General features: G+C 48.2%; 1 protein-coding gene across 8 annotated transcripts in view; it reads right to left on the reverse strand.

Moving 5' to 3' along the window:
- HEPH (hephaestin) overlaps positions 1–18649 on the reverse strand; it is a 44782-nt gene that overhangs the window by 18412 nt on the left and 7721 nt on the right. For 6 of the 8 annotated variants that reach the window (XM_051629981.1, XM_051629980.1, XM_051629977.1 and 3 more), the window contains 14 exons: positions 18188–18442; positions 17411–17579; positions 16102–16241; positions 14139–14270; positions 13674–13885; positions 11926–12076; positions 11469–11681; positions 10488–10692; positions 10095–10234; positions 8846–8977; positions 7782–7888; positions 6801–7026; positions 5218–5357; positions 1132–1294 (listed from right to left, as the gene is read on the reverse strand). In XM_051629981.1, coding sequence (XP_051485941.1) covers positions 1132–1294; positions 5218–5357; positions 6801–7026; positions 7782–7888; positions 8846–8977; positions 10095–10234; positions 10488–10692; positions 11469–11681; positions 11926–12076; positions 13674–13885; positions 14139–14270; positions 16102–16241; positions 17411–17579; positions 18188–18442 — 2385 coding nt within the window. Of the gene's footprint in view, positions 1–1131; positions 1295–5217; positions 5358–5470; positions 5558–5635; positions 5679–6800; positions 7027–7781; positions 7889–8845; positions 8978–10094; positions 10235–10487; positions 10693–11468; positions 11682–11925; positions 12077–13673; positions 13886–14138; positions 14271–16101; positions 16242–17410; positions 17580–18187; positions 18443–18649 lie in introns of those variants that run through there. The other 2 variants (XR_007890648.1, XM_051629983.1) reach the window with 2 other exon arrangements.

An 18649-nucleotide genomic window follows, 5' to 3' on the forward strand; every position in this document is an offset into this window, starting at 1 on the left:
AGGGTGAGAAAGCATTGGGCTGAGCAGGAAAAGGTCAGAACAAGGATGAGATCCACAGGCAGCATGGCTTTCCTGGGCTTGCAGGTTTTTTCTTCTGTCCACGTTCTCCTGCTCTGTATCACACCACAAGTGTTTCTGTACCACCTGCTTCAAAAGCAGACCTGCTCCAGTTACACCACCCATCAAGGCCTTGGGAAGAACAGCCCAATCCAAGGCTGAGCATGGGGTGGGCTGAGCCTGGCTGGCAGTGTCACTCACTTGCCCCCAGCCAGATGCAGGAGAGAACAGGGAGGCCAGAAGCAAGAAAAAAAAAAAAAAAAAGAAAAGAAAAAAAAACAAACCCAACAACTTGTGTGTTGAGATAAAGACATTTTATTAAGCGAAGGTGAAGTAACAAAAACCAACCACAGAAAAACCCCAGTGATGCAAAAGCAATCACTCACCTTCAGCAGAACAATGCTCTGTCCCTGAGCAATGGCTACTTTGGAAAAAGTCCACCTGTTTTTTATTGCTGAGCATGATGCTACATGGCATGGAATATCCCTTGGTCAGCTGGGGCCAGCTGTCCCAGATGTGCCCCTCCTCTTGCCCACCTTAACCTCCTGAGAAACAAGAGCCTGATGCTGTGCAAGGCTGCTCACCAGGAGCTCAAACAGGGTGTTACCTGCTCAGTTTTGGTAACTGCTCTAACACACAGCACCCTATGGGCTGCCATGACAACAACTGAGTCCACCACAGCCAAACCTAGCACAGAATGTCACTCACTGCACACCTTCCAGTGCTTCCTAGGGAAATGAGAAGCCTCAGGACTTGTATTTAGATTACAGGTAACACTCTCAGGCAGAATAATTACTAGCTGCTGGCTGAACTTATCACTTATCAGACACAGGCTAAAATAAAGCTCATAATATAAGCAATGGAAACCCCAGAAACCAATTTGTTACCAATTCCAGCTGCAGGTATTACCCTATTCAAAGGGATGATCTTAAAGTAACAGTATATAAGTAATTACTGCTCAATTAACTGGCTGTCTTACATACCATGAAGAACTGCAAGTGTGATGCAAACAGTTTAGCAGCACCAGCAAGTACAGTCAGATGTTTTCAGGTATCAATCAGTAAAGCTCCCTACCTGGTGTGGGCAAGACTGTGAAGAGTATCTCCATGCCAGCATGAATGTGATCAGACACATGACAGTGAAGCAGCCATGTCCCAGGGTTCCCAACCAACATCTCCACCATTTCAAAGGTCCCAGGGAACAGATCCACAACATCTGCTCTGTAGCTTTTGCCATTCTGTCAAAGAGGAGGGAGGCTGTTAGTGTGCAGTGCTGTTTATCTTTGCATGAACAAAATGATGCCAGTATCACTGGAGATCATGTCAGCGCTACTACAGTTTTTAAAAGCTAAAATATTTCAAAGAGCAGCTCTAGGGCTGCAGCTGAGAAAGCAAACACAATCTGGCAATGCCCAATCCTCAGAAGGGTTAGCTAGACACATCAGCACCACACAGAAACTCAGTGAGGCAGATTTGGGTACGTAAGATCACATCCCCTTCCTAAGTTGGGTGAAGCAAGGCATGGATACAGGCTGCCCAGGAAGGGGGTGGAGCCACCATCCCTGGAGATGTTCAAAAAAGGGGTAGACATGGTGTTTAGTGGCTAGGGGTTGTAGGGTGGATGGTTGGACTGGATGATCTTTAAGGTCTTTTCCAACCTTGACGATTTTATGATTCTATGATTCTCTAAGTATCATAGAATCACAGAATCTTAGGGGCTGGAAGGGACCTTGAAAGATCACCCAGTCCAACCCCCCTGCCAGAGCAGGATCACCCAGAGCACATCACACAGGAACGTGTCCAGGTGGGTTTGAATGTCTCCAGAGAAGGAGACTCCACAGCCTCTCTGGGCAGCCTGTCCCAGGGCTCTGTCACTCTCACAGGGAAGAAGCTTTTTCTGATATTTACGTGGAACCTCCTGTGTTCCAGTTTGTACCCATTGCCCCTTGTCCTATCACTGGACAACACTGTAAAAAGCCTGGCTCCATCCTCCTGACACTTGCCCTTAACATATTTGTAAACATTGATGAGGTTGCCCCTCAGTCTCCTCCAAGCTAAAGAGACCCAGCTCCTCATAAGGGAGATGTTCCACTCCCTTCATCATCTTTGTGGCTCTGCCCTGGACTCTTTCAAGCAGTTCCCTCACCTTCCTGAACTAAGGGGCCCAGAACTGGACACAATATTCCAGATGTGGCCTCACCAAGGCAGAACAGAGGGGGAGGAGAACCTCTCTTGACCTACTAACCACACTCTTCTCAATACACCCCAGGATCCATTGGCCTTCTTAGCCACAAGGGCACACTGCTGGCTCATGGTCATCCTCCTGTCCACCAGCACCCCCAGGTCCCTTTCTCCTACCCTGCTCTCCAGCAGGTCAGCCCCCAACCTGTACTGGTACATGGGGTTGTTCTTCCCCAGATGCAAGACTCTACACTTCCTCTTGATGAATTTCATCAAGTTTCTCCCTGCCCAACTCTCCAGCCTGTCCAGGTCTCACTGAATGGCAGCACAGCCTTCTGGTGTGTCAGCCACTCCTCCCAGTTTAGTGTCATCAGCAAACTTGCTGAGAGCACACTCTGTTCCCTCATCCAGGTCATTGATGAAAATATTGAACAGTACCAGTCCCAATACCGACCCCTGAGGGACTCCACTAGTCACCAACCTCCAAACAGATTTTGTCCCACTTACCAAAACTGACTTCTTCCTTTCAACCAGTTCATGATCCACCTCACTACCTGACCATCAAGACCACACTTCCTCAGTTTATCTACAAGGATTCTGTGGGAGACAGTGTCAAATACTTTACTGAAATCAAGATAAACCACATCTACTGCCCTACCACCATCTATCCACCTGGTTACTTCTTCATAGAAGGCTATAAGGTTGGTCAAACATGACCTCCCCTTGGTAAAACCATGTTGACTGCTCTTAATGACTCCCTCATCCTTGATATACCCAGAGATAGTGCCAAGAATAAGTTGTTCCATCACCTTTCCAGGGATGGAGGTGATGCTGACCAGTCTATAGTTACCCGGGTCCTCCTTTTTGCCCTTCTTGTAGACTGGAGTGATATTTGCTTTCCTCCAGTCCTCAGGCACCTCTCCTGTTGCCCATGACTTACCAAAGATGATGGAGAGTGGGCCAGCAATGACCTCTGCCAGCTCCCTCAGCACCTGTGGGTGCATTCCATCTGGATCCATCAATTTATGCATGTCCAGATTGCTGAACTGATCCCTAACCCAATCCTCATCTACCAAAGCAAACTCCTCCTTTATCCTGACTTCTTCTGGGGCTTTAGGGATCTGGGGCTCCTGGGGAGAGTCTGCAGCAGTAAAGACAGAGGCAAAGAAGGCATCAGTACCTCTGCCTTCTTTATATCCTCTGTCACCAGGGCACCCACCTCATTCAGCAGTGGGCCTGTATTGCCTCTAGTGTTAGTTCTATCTGCAATGTATTTGAAGAAGCCCTTTCTATTGTCTTTGACCTCACTAGCAAGGTTCAGTTCCAAGGAGGCCTTAGCTTTCCTTATTGCCTCCCTACATCCTCTGACAACTGTCCTATATTACTACCAAGTGGCCAGCCCCTTCTTCCATGATCCATAGATTCTTTTTTTCCACTTGAGTTTGCCTAGCAGTTCCTTGTTTAACCATGTCGGTCTCCTGGCTCCCTCACTTGATTTCCTACCCATTGGGATGCTCTGATCCTGAGCTTGCAAGAAGTGGTCCCTGAATGTTGAGCAACTATCTTGAGCCCCTTTACCATCTAGTACCCTGTCCCATGGGACTTCTCTTAGTAACTGATTGAAGAGGCCAAAGTTGGCCCTGCAGAAGTCCAGGGTTCTGGTCCTGTTAGGTATTCTGCTCCTCCCACACAGGATCCTGAACTCCACCATCTCATGGTCACTGCAGCCAAGGCTGCCATTGACCATCACCACCTCAATCAGACCCTCCTTGTTGGTGAGCACAAGATCCAGCAGCTCCTCTCCTAGTTGGTTTGTCCACCATTTGCATTAAGAAGTTATCATCAATGCACTGCAGGAACCTCCTAGACTGTGAATGGCTGTGTAGGCCTTCCAGCAGATATTGGGGTAGTTAAAATCCCCCATGAGGGCCAAACCCTGTAGTTGCAAGGCTGTTTCAGCTGCCTGTAGAAAGCCTCATCAACTCCTTCGTCCTGATCAGGAGGTCTGTAATAGACCCCCACAACTGTATCACCCATGCCAGCCTGCCCCTTAATTTGTACCCACAGACTTTCCACTTGCTCCTCATCAGCCCGTGGACAGAACTTGGTACATTCTAGTTGCTCTCTCATAAAGAGCAACTCCACCACCTCGCTTCAGTGACCTGTCTTTCCTAAAAAGTACATAGCCATCCATGACCACATTCCAGTCATGTGAGCTGTCCCACCATGTCTCTGTAATTGCCACCAGATCATAACCCTTAGACCACACAGACTTCTAACCCCTCCTGTTTACTCCCCATGCTGCCTGCATTGGTGTGCAGGCATTTCAGGGAGCAAACTGAGCACGCTGGTGGCACCTTGGGAGGCAGGAGGCCTTCTGGTCTTCGTTAATACTAGAACAATGCCCCACTAGTTCAAACCCAGCTACAACCCCTTCCCACTTCTAATCTAGTTTAAAGCTCTGTGAATATGCCCTGCTAACTCCTGCCCTAGTACCCTTTGTCCCCTGTGGGACAGAGTCTTCCCATCCAATGCCAGCAGGCCTGGTGTCCTGGAAATCAAACCATCCAGGAGTTTTGTCCCCCTACCCCCATCAAGTCTAGTTTAAAGCTCTCTCATTGAGCCCTGCTAACTCCTGGCCAAGAATCCTTTTCCCCTTGTTGATAGCTCTATGCCATTGTTTGCATAGCTGGTGCCCTGTAAACATTTCCATGATTGAAAAACCCAAAGTTCATCCGACAGCACCAGCCTCTAAGCCATACATTAATCAGTTGTGTTTTCCTAGTCCTTTCAGCTTTTCCTGCCACTGAAGGGACTGAGGAAAAGACCACCTGTGCTCCTGATCCCACAAGCACTTGGCCCAGTTCTCTGAAATCCCTTTTCATCACCCTGGGGTAATTCCAGAAGTTCAAGCCCCTCAGCATCAAGCAACAGTCCTAGTTTGGATGGTCAGTTTTTATTATCAGCAGGATATTCTTACCTTGTATATGAAGGTCTCAGCATGAAAATGGACTGTGTGGACATCAATCTCCTGACCCATTCCCAGCAAGTACCAGTTCACCCACTCACCCTGGACCATGGTCAGCCCAGGTAAGTTTGCATAGAGCCTCCCATTGACAGCTGTGCAGTAAATGACAGAGAAAAGAGAAATGGCTGTTACCAAAATGGTACAGATGCTGAACCATCTCAAAGGAAGAACATGCAGAGCAAGTTAGATGCTACAAAGCTCATACAGCAACCAGTGCATCAGCAGTTAGTGTCTTCTATGTGACAGTCCCCCAACAGTCTGGCAGTCTCTCTCCAGCTCAACTACTTGTCCACTGTGAACAGAGAGGAGAAGCAGAGATTTGCACCCCAGGCCATGCTGCAGCTCAGCTCAAATAATTCTCAAAAACTACCTCTTGCTGAAAACCTGCAGTCAGCCAGCAAAGGTGGTTGCCTCTAGAAGTCAAGAAATGAAAATAGCCTCCTTAGCCCAGTAAAAGGGAAAATATGTACATACCTATATTCACATCAATCTCTGAATAAATTTACTTGCTGAACTGGGTAAATCCTGCAAAGAGGCAACCCTGCCATTCTGTGTCTTATGCTGGCCACATTACACTCTGATCTCTTGTAACACTGCCATGTGTTAACACTAATTAGCACAGCCAGAAAGCATATAGCTTTGACTGCAAATGCAGGAAACAGACCAAAACAGAGTGAGATGAATGCACTGGCACACACAAGGACACTTCCGTGCTCAAATGACAATGGCAGCAGTAAGACAGAGACATGATCTGAGGGCAGGAACACCAGTGTTTTACTCCATGATCTGCCATAGGCATTTTGCATAGCCCAAAACAGGCACTCAAATTCAGTGTGCTTGTTTTACTAGCTGTAATATAGGGTTAACAATTAAAGCTTCATGGACATGTATCATTGGAGATTCTTCCTATCACCTGTACAAAGCCAGCACTATGGTACAGTAGGATTGTTCCAGCAGTAAACAGCTGTGCACTACTCTTATCTCCACAACTGCCGAGGAATTTGCTTTGCTGAGAACACTTTAGATAGATCCAGATGTAATGTGGAGAAAATCTATCATAAATAACATGCTAATTAGAAAAATGTGTTCACCCTACTACACCACAAATAGCTTTTTAGTGATCCGTTAAAACAACTGAGACGTGTATTGCAGCCACACAGTTCAGTCAATTGATTTTGAAATCTAACACATTCTAATGGTCCCAAGACAGAGTGAAATTAGTCTGACAAGTTAATTTCACATTTGATTCTCTGCCTGTCCTGAGTCAGAGATTAAGCTCTCTGGCTCATATCTTGCAATTCCTCCTGACAGGCACAGCTATAATGATCAGCCTTCGCTGCAGATCAATGACTTGTGCTGTGGACCTGCTGCAATATTGAGAATGACACCTAAATTCTGTTCATGTGACTGACAACAAAAGGATGAGGGCATTCACCAGGAGCCAGGCTCTTGGGTTTTGGGTGGCTGACTGCTTGGAGAGGTCACAGAGTCAACATCAACCCCAGGTAGACGCTCAGGTGCCTAATGGGCATTACCATGCATCTTGTTGCTTTCCACAAATTTCTCATCCAGCAGGTTGATCTCCTTGTGATTTTCTTTACTGTAACGTTTCACATTCTCCTCCAAGTACCAGGATTGATTTTCATCAAAAACCAGAAAGAGCAGAGCAAACTCCCTCTTTGCATCCTTCCTCATCCCATCAGGCTGCAGTGCCCCTCTCCGGCAAACCTTCAGGGGTCCAACGAGACCACTGTACATGTCCTAATCAGAATGAAGGAGAAAAACTGAGTCAAGGATCTTCTCAAGTCCCTCCCACCCCCCTTGTACAGAGTTCTTTGCTTTTTAGCAACCGTATTTTCTGTTCCCCACATCACCTCACTTAAAACAACCAAGTACTTTCATTGGTGAGCATCAGCTACCAAAGCACAAGAATGGAGACTAGAGATGCTCTTATGAATGCAAATCCAGAAGCCATAAATATTAATGGCATCAAAATATTCTCCATTCTGTGGCTATAAAAGCACTTGCAACTTGAGATAAAAAGGCAATGATCTCTGGGCTGAATGTGACAGTTTATTGCAGGATCCTCCAGGCTGTTTCTGTGCAAAATCAGTGCTACTACAATCGATCCTAGCAGTGCTCAAATCTTCCTGCTTTATCCATGGAGCCTAATTTTGGACAATTTCTGCCTTTTACATTAGCTTTCTGGCTCTCATCAGTAGAAACCATGACTGATGGGGAGATGTTCTCATATCCTGCAAATATCTGAAGGAAGGTCAAGGAGACAATGGATTATTATTTTTTTTTTAATGAAGGTTTGTGCTAGGAAAAAAATGTTACAAACATCAGGACACATCTGGAGGATCTCCTCTGCCAGGAGAACACTGGACATGTCACCAGGGAATTCTACCTCTGAGCTGGGCCAATCTCTAAATTGTATTCAGCTCACATTATTTTCTAGAGGGGGTGAAAAAAAAATGGTCCAACTGGTCTTTTCTGGTTCTAACTTCTTTTACCTTTACTGGATCCACTGTGGAGTAGTATATCCAAGGAACACAGGCTGAATCATTTGGCCCTGGACCAGATCTCTCAGGAACCTCCCATCTGTATGTCACAATGTCACCTGAGTGACAGAGAAGAACCATTAACATCAGTCTGATACACCCACCTGCCAGTTTGCTGAGCAGCACACAAGGCAAAACAAATCAGGAGATCCTGCCTCCAAAATGCACATTCAAGTCTGATTTGGTGAGATATTGCACCTTTCTCCCCCAAATATTGGGAGACAGGAGGGGATCTCCCCTCTTCCCAGCAGAGGGGGCTCACAGGACACACACCGGCTGGTATCAGCACAACTCTCATCTGCAGCCTTTGAGACTGGACTAACCAAAGAAGGTCCACCTGTCTTCAGTACAGGTGGAGTTTGAGATGATCCTCCCTCTCTTTCAAGTGTATTGATGATTCTCATGGAAATTAGTTTTAAAAATTACTCTTTTGCATATTATCAAGCACACTTCAGAAAGACAGGGCCCAGCTGAAACCTGTTTGCTGCTCAGACAGACCACACCAGCTGCAAGGCACTGCAAGTGGGACAAACTGGCACCTGGACCACAAAACAAATCGGGGATTTCATTCAGCATCCTGGCAAGCAACTGTGCATCTCTCCTGTTTCATACTGTCTCTATCACAAAAAGCACAGGTCCTAGAGAAGAGGGACAGGCTTCCCCACTGGGGGCAGCCAGCCCAGGGCTGCCAAGAGCTGACTGAGCTGTGATGTGTCATGGCCATCCTCCTTCCTACAGACCATGCTTGGTGCAGGGAAAAGGCTGCACACAGAAAAGCTTGTGCTACATTTATCCTAGAAGTCAGAGCAGAATATGAAATCCCCAGGCTACTGTTCCCACACAAACAGCATCACTAAAACTGTGGTGAACCTGAAGGACCATTTATTGCCCAGTTCCAGTTCTGTGCCCTATGAGAACAAGTACATCCAAGGCTACTGAAGGAAACACCCCAGCAACAGCTAAAGTCAGCCTGGCAAGTCTGTACAGGAACATGGCTGGACAGGACAGTGACTCACCAGGGTTTGCTGCTTGTGGCTCTCCTGTCTTCCTTTCCAGCACACCATGGGCATGAATGGAGTAGGGTCTTGTGGCATTGTTCTTAAACACAATGTTGAGGATATCTCCCACTTCTGCCCACAGGAAAGGACCTTGAGATAGGAAGAATGGACTCTGAGACTAAGAATAATTGTCTGTGTATCTCCTGAGGATATTCCCACCTCTGTCTCATCATCCTTGCTTCAGACATATTTACAGAATCATAGAATGGTTTGGGTTGGAAGGGACCTTAAAGATCATCTAGTTGCAAGCCCTCTGCATGGGCAGGGACACCTCCCACTAGACCAGGTTGCTCAGAGCTTCATCCAACCTGCCCTTGAACACTTCCAGGGATGGGGCAGCCACAACTTCCCTCGGCAACCTGGACCAGTGTCTTATCTCTAGGGTGGAAGAAATGAAACACTTCATAACATTTATGATGTTCCCCTCCCTCTTCTCTGCCTTTTCTCTGCCTCCCAAAAGGAGAAATGGACATCAGAGCAAATCCAAGCAAGTCTTGGAAAACAGGACTGAGTTCCAGAATGAGGGAAATGAGAGTTGCTGTGCATTTTAACTGTGCACAGTACAGCTAAGCCTTGATTTCTGAACACTGCTCTGCCAAATTTTACAGCATCTTGATCATGCCCTGTTGCTGGTTTCAAAAAATGTGTAATATCCAATGTGGCCTGACAGTGTCACAAACCAGAGCTGCAGCCTGTCTTGAACAGCATATGCTGCCTCAGCCTTGCTGCTCCGGCACCACTTACAGCCCTGGGGTCACCACAAAGAGCTGAGTCTCCACAGACCTCCACTGGACATGGTCAGGTGCTCCTCCACTCCCCAGGGCCTGCCTGCTTTTTTCCCCAAAAGCATTTCTCACAGCTACAGATTTTCACCTGTATCTCTCCAACTGGTCTCTAGAAGTCAGTTATCTGCATTTGATAGTCAAAGAAATACTGGTGTGAAAAATACTTTGCCTGAGACGTGAAAGAACATCGGCACGAAGGTAGGCACAAGAACCCAGTCTTCTCTATCTACTACAAGGCCCCTCTTTGCTGCTGTTTCCAAAGCTGGCAGACCTGGGTTGGGGAAGAGTCTGAATTTCTCCTCACTTGCATACATAGCACATGCCCAAATACTTCAGAGGCCTTTAGTTGACAGCCCTTAGCCACTGAAGCTTTAGACTCCAAGTCCCATTGCTGTGTGAGTGGAAGATGCACATATCCTTACCTAGGATCCCCAGGTGTTTATCACCATCTGTCCTGGCCTTGGGGGTCTGGAAAGTCCCATCAGTGTACTCCCTGTAAACTACTTTCTTGTACCTGGAGCCCAGCAGTCCATTCTTGTTGCTCAAAAATACATCGGCATAGCTGAAAAATGCAGAATGAGTTCAGAGATACCCAACAGCTCACAGGGAATGAACAGCTCATGTGCAGCAGGGGGTCACTAGTTGAATGGCTTTCCCAGAGACCAGCTTTGGCTGCAAAGGTGGGTGCAGCAACGTGGGGGGCTGTGGTTCCCATCAACAGCACCACCAGCAGTGGCACATGCACCGTGTTGCCAGGTGGCCATGGTAGCCAACAGGCTTCCCCAGGGTGACCTTCCCAAGCAGAAGGGCTCTACCTCTCCGCAGAGTGATTGTGCCGTTCCCTCTCCCAGCTGCGGTCGGGCGCGTAGTCCCAGAGCACCTCCTCTGCCAAGATGTAGTAGGTGCGCACGCCCCGGTACCGAGGGGCAGGATCCCTTCGTCCACACTTGGAAACCGAGTAGCGTTCCCTCATCCCAGCCTGGTAGTGATTGCTTGTCTGGCAGTACACCTCAAAAATCCCTGAAAGAGGCAGCACGAACAAGGACATGAGACATCTGAAGATGGCAGGAAGCACTGCCTGCCATGCAGAGCTTGGGATCAGGCTGACATCAAGGTGTGCAGATCTGGGTGTTTAGGGAGCTTGGTTGCCACTGGCAGAGACTAAAAGGGGTTGTTAGACAAACCAAGCAGGAATTGCAAAATGAAGCCCTACATAAAAACCATCTCAGGAGGCTTTCTTACACAATAACCAGCTTATTAGATGTGAAAAAAACAAAGTGACATAACTGTGCTGCCACTGCTGAGGGGCTGGTTAAGTAAAAGATGAAGCCTTCGAGTGCCAAGGGGGAGGAGACAACTGGCAGCTGAGGCCATCACGTTGTGTGAGTGAGACAGTGTCGTGTGCCTATGCCACAAACCAAGAAGACTGGGGTCTGTCATGCACGTGAATCTCCACAAGTCATGGAGAGGGGAGTTAAGCTCTGGCAACTCTGCTACTTTATTCTGAACCAAACGTTTGCATCTTTCTACAGGTCACAGGCAGCAACGTCCATTGGGGCTGTTACTACCAATAACAGCAAGTGGCAGCCTAGAGAATCAGTGTGGGACAAGATCCTGTATCTCCTGCTCTTCTCTAGAATCAGATGCTAAGACAGGAGCTCTGGTCTGGTAAATGGGACCAAACAGGCCCTAAATCACACCCATCCTCTACAAGTTTACACTGTGCTAAAGAATCAGCCACAGCAGCAAATATTACAGCATTTCTCTGCTGCTCAGTCAGATGTGCAGGCACTTACCTGTGTTATCAGGCTGCATGAGGGCAGTAGCAAATGTGTGGGGGAAGAGATTAGCTGAGTCTCTCCGCATCCCATTCATCTGCAGGGTGTTCCCCTGAAACACAGCTCCATGTACATCTGCTTCACTACCCAGGCCCAGAAGATGCCAGGACACATTGTCTCCTTCACACACATTCAGCCCAGGCAAGTTACCAAACATAAGTCCATTGATGGCTGCAAAGGAGGCAGGTATCAGCTGAGACAGGGTAGGCCTGTCAGGTAAAGTGCAGCTTGCCTGGAATTCACTCAGGACATGCTTCCTGAGCCAGCTGCACTGCTTGTCCTACATCCCACCCACTGTCTCTAGTCTCTTTGCACTTCAGCCAACACTCCCCCCAGCCCTTCCAGCCCCCCAGCTGAGTCTGTAGGTGATCAGGACCCCATGTTTTGCAGGTTCCAGAAAAGCATCAGCCCCTACCATGCATCCTGTTTGATTCCTTGAAGCCATCATCCTTTTTCACAGAAGTCTCTTCCATTCTCAAATAGTACTTTATGTTTGCATTTAAATACCAGCTGAGGTTCTCATCAAACACGCTGAAGAGAAGGTAAAATTCTTTGTTGATCCCTTTCTAAGATATAATCATAATGATGGCTGTTATTTTTTAAAATGCACCAATGAATTACCTTAAAACTCTCTTGCCTGGCTTTCATGCTCCCTTTTATATTAAGACTAGCTCACTGAAGGCCAGGGCTCTCTCCCTTTACTCAGGTTGAATGTTCCTCTCCCACTCCCCGAGAGGCACCACTTATGGATTTCTCCATGATATTTCACATGAGCCAAGTGATCAAAATGCAGCCCAGGACATGCAGTCATTGCCTCCTTCCCCCACCACCCCTGTGCTCAGGTGTAGGTTTCACCACCTGTCCCAGTCAGACCCAAGATCAGGGCCCAGCCCACAGGGCAGGCAGATGACTCTCTCACCCCTCCTTTCTCCAACCACAGACCTGGATTGGGGATTTTTTTATTACCTCAAATAATTGAAAACATTAATTCTCCTAAGAAATGCATTCCAAAGCATGGTGTGTTCCCCCAGTAAAGAACATCCCTGGTGTTGTTCAGGTTCTCACCCTGGCTCAGCTGTACCCAGGCAGACACCCTGCAGAGAGGGCTAGAGCCTGGGGTGCCTGAGGAGGGGCTGTGCACCCTTCCCAATTAACCATTCATTATAGGGTTGCCTAAGATTGTGGAGCCAAAAATCGCTGCCCTGGGTGATTTTTCTCTGTCCTACCTTCTCAAACAAGTCTGTCTCTGTTTTGGTTACACACTTTGAACACCTGCAAATGTTTCATAGTGACAACAGCTCCTTCATAGGAGCTGTACTTATTCACCACCCCTCTGCTCAGAAGATTCCTGTTTCTACCCTTTGTAACATGCTCATCTTTTCTGCACTCCTAATTTAGCCCCATCACTGAAAGCAAACTCCCGTGGGGAGGATCTGCTGGCAGCTGCTCAGGCTCCCAAGCCCCTCCCTGATGCACACAAGATAGGGAGGATGGCACCAGGCTATTTTTCACAAAAAGGCTCTGCTAATCTCTTGCACTTCACCAGCATGTTAATTTACCGCCTTTCCTAGACCTACTGCCATAAGTAGACTAACCCCAAGTGAGATTTCAAGAGGAAGTTCCAATTGCCCCTCAGATTTCACCTCTTTTGTCAAAAGCATAAAGACCAACATGGATTTTAATATGCTTTTTTGTAGTCAGCCCTGCTTGAAAAAAAACTGATCTTGTAAGATGAATGAGCCTCACCCAAACCTCACAGCATTGTATCACTGAAGCAAACCAACTGTAAGTGAAAATGTCTTCTCCATGTTTCTGAGACTGCAATGAATATTCCACAGGCCTCTGTGCCTGCTGTGCAAGCCTTGGGACAAAAAAGTTACCTATAGATTCACATCCAAGGTACAGCTGCTCAGCCAAGTCTGTCTGTGAGTTGTAAAGGAGAGCCTAGACATCCTTTCAAGGACAGCCCTTGAGAGCCATTCCCACCTGAGACCTGGGCACCAGCTGTCCCAACATGAACCTGCCTTGTGGCTTTGATTCACCTCCCCTGGACTCACACTGTTGTAGGCTGGGGTTTGGTACATTCCTTAATGTTTTGCGATGTTTCCTTTCTCTACAAGAAAACTACCTGGTAAGAGAGCATGGGAGGAAAATCCCTTTTACCTGTTTGTTGTTTTCATCCAAGGTGCCCTGCTTACAGATGACCAGAGGCCCTACTAAGCCTGAACTGGGATCTCTGATGGGATCCACAGCTGAGCTGTACATCCAGGTCAGGCAGGGGGGGTCGCTGCCCGTGGGCCCAACATGCTCTGGCACAGCCCAGCGGTACGTGACGTTGTGCAGCGGCGCGACAGAGACCCCGTTCTGGGACACACCTGGAAAACAGATTGGCATGGCTAGTCCCAAGGTCCCTACACAAACCTGGATACATCTCCTTATCAGGATGTTCATACTGGGCTTTGTTTCACTTGTGTCACTAAAATACTCAATATCTCAGCCCAGGCTGGCTTCTACCCTGCAGGACATCCAACCCATCCTGGCTGCAGGAGCTCCCCAGCACAGAGGGGGCAGGGGCTCTGAAGCTCCACCACCAGCATTAGAATGACTCGAGAAAAGGGAGCCACAAACCATCATGGTACCACATCCCTTCCCACGCCTTCCCATAGGACACTCCATGAGGTTGGATGCTGAAAGGCCAGGAGGCTTTGTTAACAAACGTCACCAGGATGGTGTCTCCAACTTCAGCTTTGATCACTGGACCTACACAAGAAGCAGAGAGAACATGTCAGCAACAGAGCAACTTCCCAGGTGACCAGGCAAACCAAAGAGGCCCAGGCCACCTTTCACCCCAGCTAACAGAGCATAAGATGGGGAATAAAACCAACAGTGCTAACAACTGACCATGCAGCCTTCCTCACAGCATGGCTCCAGGTGTTTTAGGGCAAGAACCAGTAGCACAAGCCACAGGCCCATGTCCACACAGCATGGGATGTCCATGCTGCACCACATCACATCCAGCAGCTCCCTCCTCTGGAGTTCAGTCCCTCATGACCCTGTATCTATTCTAGACATCCCAACCACTTTATCCAGTCTCCTTTTACCAAGTTCAAATGAGTTCCTGTAACTCCTCCCATAGACATCACTTGTTCATCTGACCAGGGATTTTCATTAACTCATCCTTCAGTAGTTTTAGTTTACCAGGAGTACCTGTAATTTCTTCCCACAAAGTCACATCTGAGTTTTCCCTCAGTCATTTGTCTTTCCATAGGAATGTGGCCACTGCTGGTAATGCTAACCCTTTTTTTTTTGGTCCTGGTTCCCAAGGTCCACTAAGACACTGTCAGCTCCTGACATTGACACTATGCACAACCCCCCACTTAACTTCTATTCAGCTGCCTGTACTACTTTTTTGGCTCTCTCCACTATCACCTCCCCACCTCCCAGTCTATGTTTCACTCCACGTGCTCCCTCCTGGGGCCTCTGCTGGGATTGCTGTTGCTCCTTTCTGGCGTCATTAGATTATCTGTCACTGCTGATGCAGGGAATGGGACCACACCCACATGTTTCTACCCTCTGTGTCATTGATTTGCCTATGCAGACTCCCCATTTTCTTCTCTCATCTTTCTTCCTCACCTGCCCTGTTACCTCGCTGGAAAAGAGTGAGTGTCCACTCAGGAGAGGAAGCCTCCTGTGAGAAAGGGAGTTTTTAGCATGCCTTGAAGATGCTCAGTCAAAAACATAACTAGGAGCTATTCCTGTGACCTTAGCTCTAGTTACAGATACAAGAGTGTGTCCCTCAGCCCTTACTACCAAGTTCTGAAGACTGCCCTGGCAGAAAAGTGATTCTGTCTCCTCTGCCATTGCCCATCCCGTGTCCCACTCACTCCTCAGTGTAACTGCCACCTTCTTGTGACCAAGGGCAGTGGCCACCTGGGGTGCATTGAGAAGAGTGACCAGTAGGTCAAAGGAGGTTCTCCTCCCTCTCTACTCTGCCCTGGTGAGGCCACATCTGGAGCACTCTGTCCAATTCTGAGCTCCCCAGTTCATGAAAGGAACTACTGGAGAGGGTCCAGCACAGGCCACAGAGGTGATGAGGGGACTGGAGCATCTGCCCTGAGGAAAGGCTGAAAGAGCTGGGGCTGTTCAGCCTGGAGAGGAGGAGACTGAGGGGGATCTCATCAATGCTTATAAATATCTACAGGGGGTGTCAGGAGGGTGGGACTAGTCTTCTCAGCAGTGTCCAATGACAGGACAAGGGGCAATGGGCACAAGCTGGAGCACAGGAGGTTCAAGTTAGACATAAGGACAAACTTCTTTACTGTGAGAGTAACAGAGCCTGGTACAGGCTGCCCAGAGAGGTTGTGGAGTCTCCTTTTCTGGAGATATTCCAAATCTGTCTGGATGTGTTCCTGTGGGATCTTCTGTAGGTGACCCTGCTCCAGCAGAGGAGTTGGACTTACAACCCTGACACCTCCCATGCCACTCCCTGCACCCAAGAACAGGAGGACAGGTATAGCTGACAGGTATTCCTGACAGCAGCACCCTTCTCACTGACATTGACAGAAGATTTTTGTTGCTGGAGGATTCCTACCAAGTATCCCAAGGTGTTTCTCTTCTTCCGATCGCTGCTTTTCCTCACGGAAGCTCTCATCAGTGTATTCCACATACTTGGCCTTCCAATAGACTCCCCCAATGCGGTAGCGGCTACGCTTGAAGAACTGCTCAGCAGGGCTAGATGCAGAAAGCAAACCTCAGGTCATTTCTATGAAAATCAGTCCCATTGCTCTCCTCCTCCTTCCCACACCCCCTGGTGACTCCAGCAGCAACTCCAAGTCAAGCAGGTTTTCAAACAAAGACCAGGTCCCTGGCTGGAACAAGTACAGCACTTCTCCAGCATTTTTGTCCTCCAGACTCATCTACCCACATCTCTGGCCACCTTGCCCTCTCCCAGCTGGAACAGCCAGGTTCAGTGGCACAGGTTTGAGCAGCACCTCCATAGAAGGTGTGCAAAAGAGGGCAGTGGATACAACTGCAGAGCAGAGAATGGAAAACCAGTGCTAAAACACCCAGTTCTTCGAAGCCCAGGGGACAAGTGCAATCACATCTGAAAAAAAAAAAACCCCAAACAGCTGTAAAGAGATATTTATTTCCACTGCCACCGCCCTCTCCAAACACACAGACAGGCTTAACATGCCTTGCAGGAGAGGCCAGCTCATGGATCTGAGGAGCTTTCAGTTCTGAGTTCAGTTCTGAGTTTCTGCATGGCTTTGGGTAAATCATTAAACCCTCTGCATTCCTGCTCCTCCATCTGGAAGAGGCATGCTGCCTCCAACAGCTTCCCAGGGAAGGGAATGAAGGGGGAGGAATATCTTTGTTTCAATTAGCCAAAGCCTGAACAGGAAACCACTCACCACCTGCTATCACAACCATCTGACACACGGGATGCAAGGCTGTCATTGAGGGCACTGCACTTGATTTCCTAGAAATTGCCTGCTGCAGCAGTGTCTGCAGGCTAGCTCTGCCACCCCGTGTCTGCTGCAAGATATGCTTTCTTAATAGCTCAAATACATGGTTCTGTTTCTAGGTCAAGCACAGCGAGCAGAAATGAAGCCCAGAGACCCATGTGGCTTGTGTTCTACCCAAGCTGGGACTCCTGGTGTGAGGGGGAGGTGATAAAACACAGCAGCTCCCATGTGAAGTCCCCTCAGATACACAGTACTGCTCTCAGCACAGTCTAGCTACAGCAGTCTGCATTTCCAGGTGGGATGGCCTGCCTTCCCAGGAATAAATGCCATGTGAAACGCAGCCATGGACTTGTGTAAGAAATTCCACATTTTGTTTAGCAGCCTCCCCAGCAGAGACCCCCAAGCAGTGCGGGAGCCCACCAGCCTCTGGCTTACCTGCCTGCCTCATGCAGCTCTTTCCCACTGTTCTGGTCGATCCCAGAAGGTCCATAGTCCCACTGCACTTCCTTGGCAGCTATGTAGTATTTCCGAAGCCTCCCCTCCAGGGTGGGGGCTGGAGCTTGTCGAGAACAGGGCCGGACTTCATAAAGTGCTGCCATCCCAGCTGGGGCAGACAAGGTGGAGAACACAAACTTAACCCCTCTCAGACAGTTTGACCAGGCCATGAACACAGTTCCACCTTCCTACCAATTCCACAACCTGGCCATTTTCTCTCTGTTGTCCCAAAAATCACATGGCTGGGAAAAAGTGATTAGGTGGGTCCCACAGCAAGGAGTTTTTTGTGTTAGTGAGCAGAGCTTCTTACCTTGGATGTTGGAGGCTATGGAAGCATGGACAGAGAGCAAATAGAGCCTTCTGCTGTCATCACACATGCCGTGCAAGTGCCTCTACAGGGACTAAAGCTCTCAAGGCACTGCCTCAGCTCAACTTTCAGCTCTACCAACCTTACTGGCTGCACCACTGATCCACATGGAACACCAGGTACTGGTACAGTCACCCCCATAAGTCTGGCCTGCACATTAATAATCAATTCACCCCAATTTATACAAGACAAGGAATCACTCCATCCATCTAGGGACATTTTTAGTGGGGATGCTGTCCCAGGCACTGTCCCCTGCCACACTGTAAGACACAGGACCCCACCTGGAGGAAAAAAAAAAAAAAAAAAAAAGAGGCTGCAGAGTGCAGGACACATTCCACCCTCTGCCTTACCTTGTATGTGATCATTGATCTGACAGCTCAGTAGCCATCTCCCAGGGTTACGGGGGATCATGTCTGCTGTAATAAAAGTTGCTGGGAAGAGGCTGGCCACATCTGTCCTGTGGCCTCGAATATTGAGTGTTTCTCCATGGAAATAGGCTGTATGAACATCAATTTCATTGCCCATTCCAAAGAGGTGCCATGAAACGTGATCCCCAGCACACATCGTCACCTCGGGGAGGTTCCCAAACACATAACCATTAATAGCTGCAAAACCAAGCAAGCAAAAAATCAGATTATAAAAGGGCCCTTCAGAGCTCCTGCCAGCAGCTCACAGTACAGACATGTCTGGAGGATGGACCTAACCAGAACTCATCTTCCTTGTTCTGGGACACAAGTCACTCCTAACAAGATCCTCAAAAAACTAACAAAGGCTCACTCGAGCCAAAGATGAAATCAAAATAACACTTCTCT

This window comes from Apus apus, chromosome 12, assembly GCF_020740795.1.
Source record: "Apus apus isolate bApuApu2 chromosome 12, bApuApu2.pri.cur, whole genome shotgun sequence".
Lineage (NCBI taxonomy): Eukaryota > Metazoa > Chordata > Aves > Apodiformes > Apodidae > Apus > Apus apus.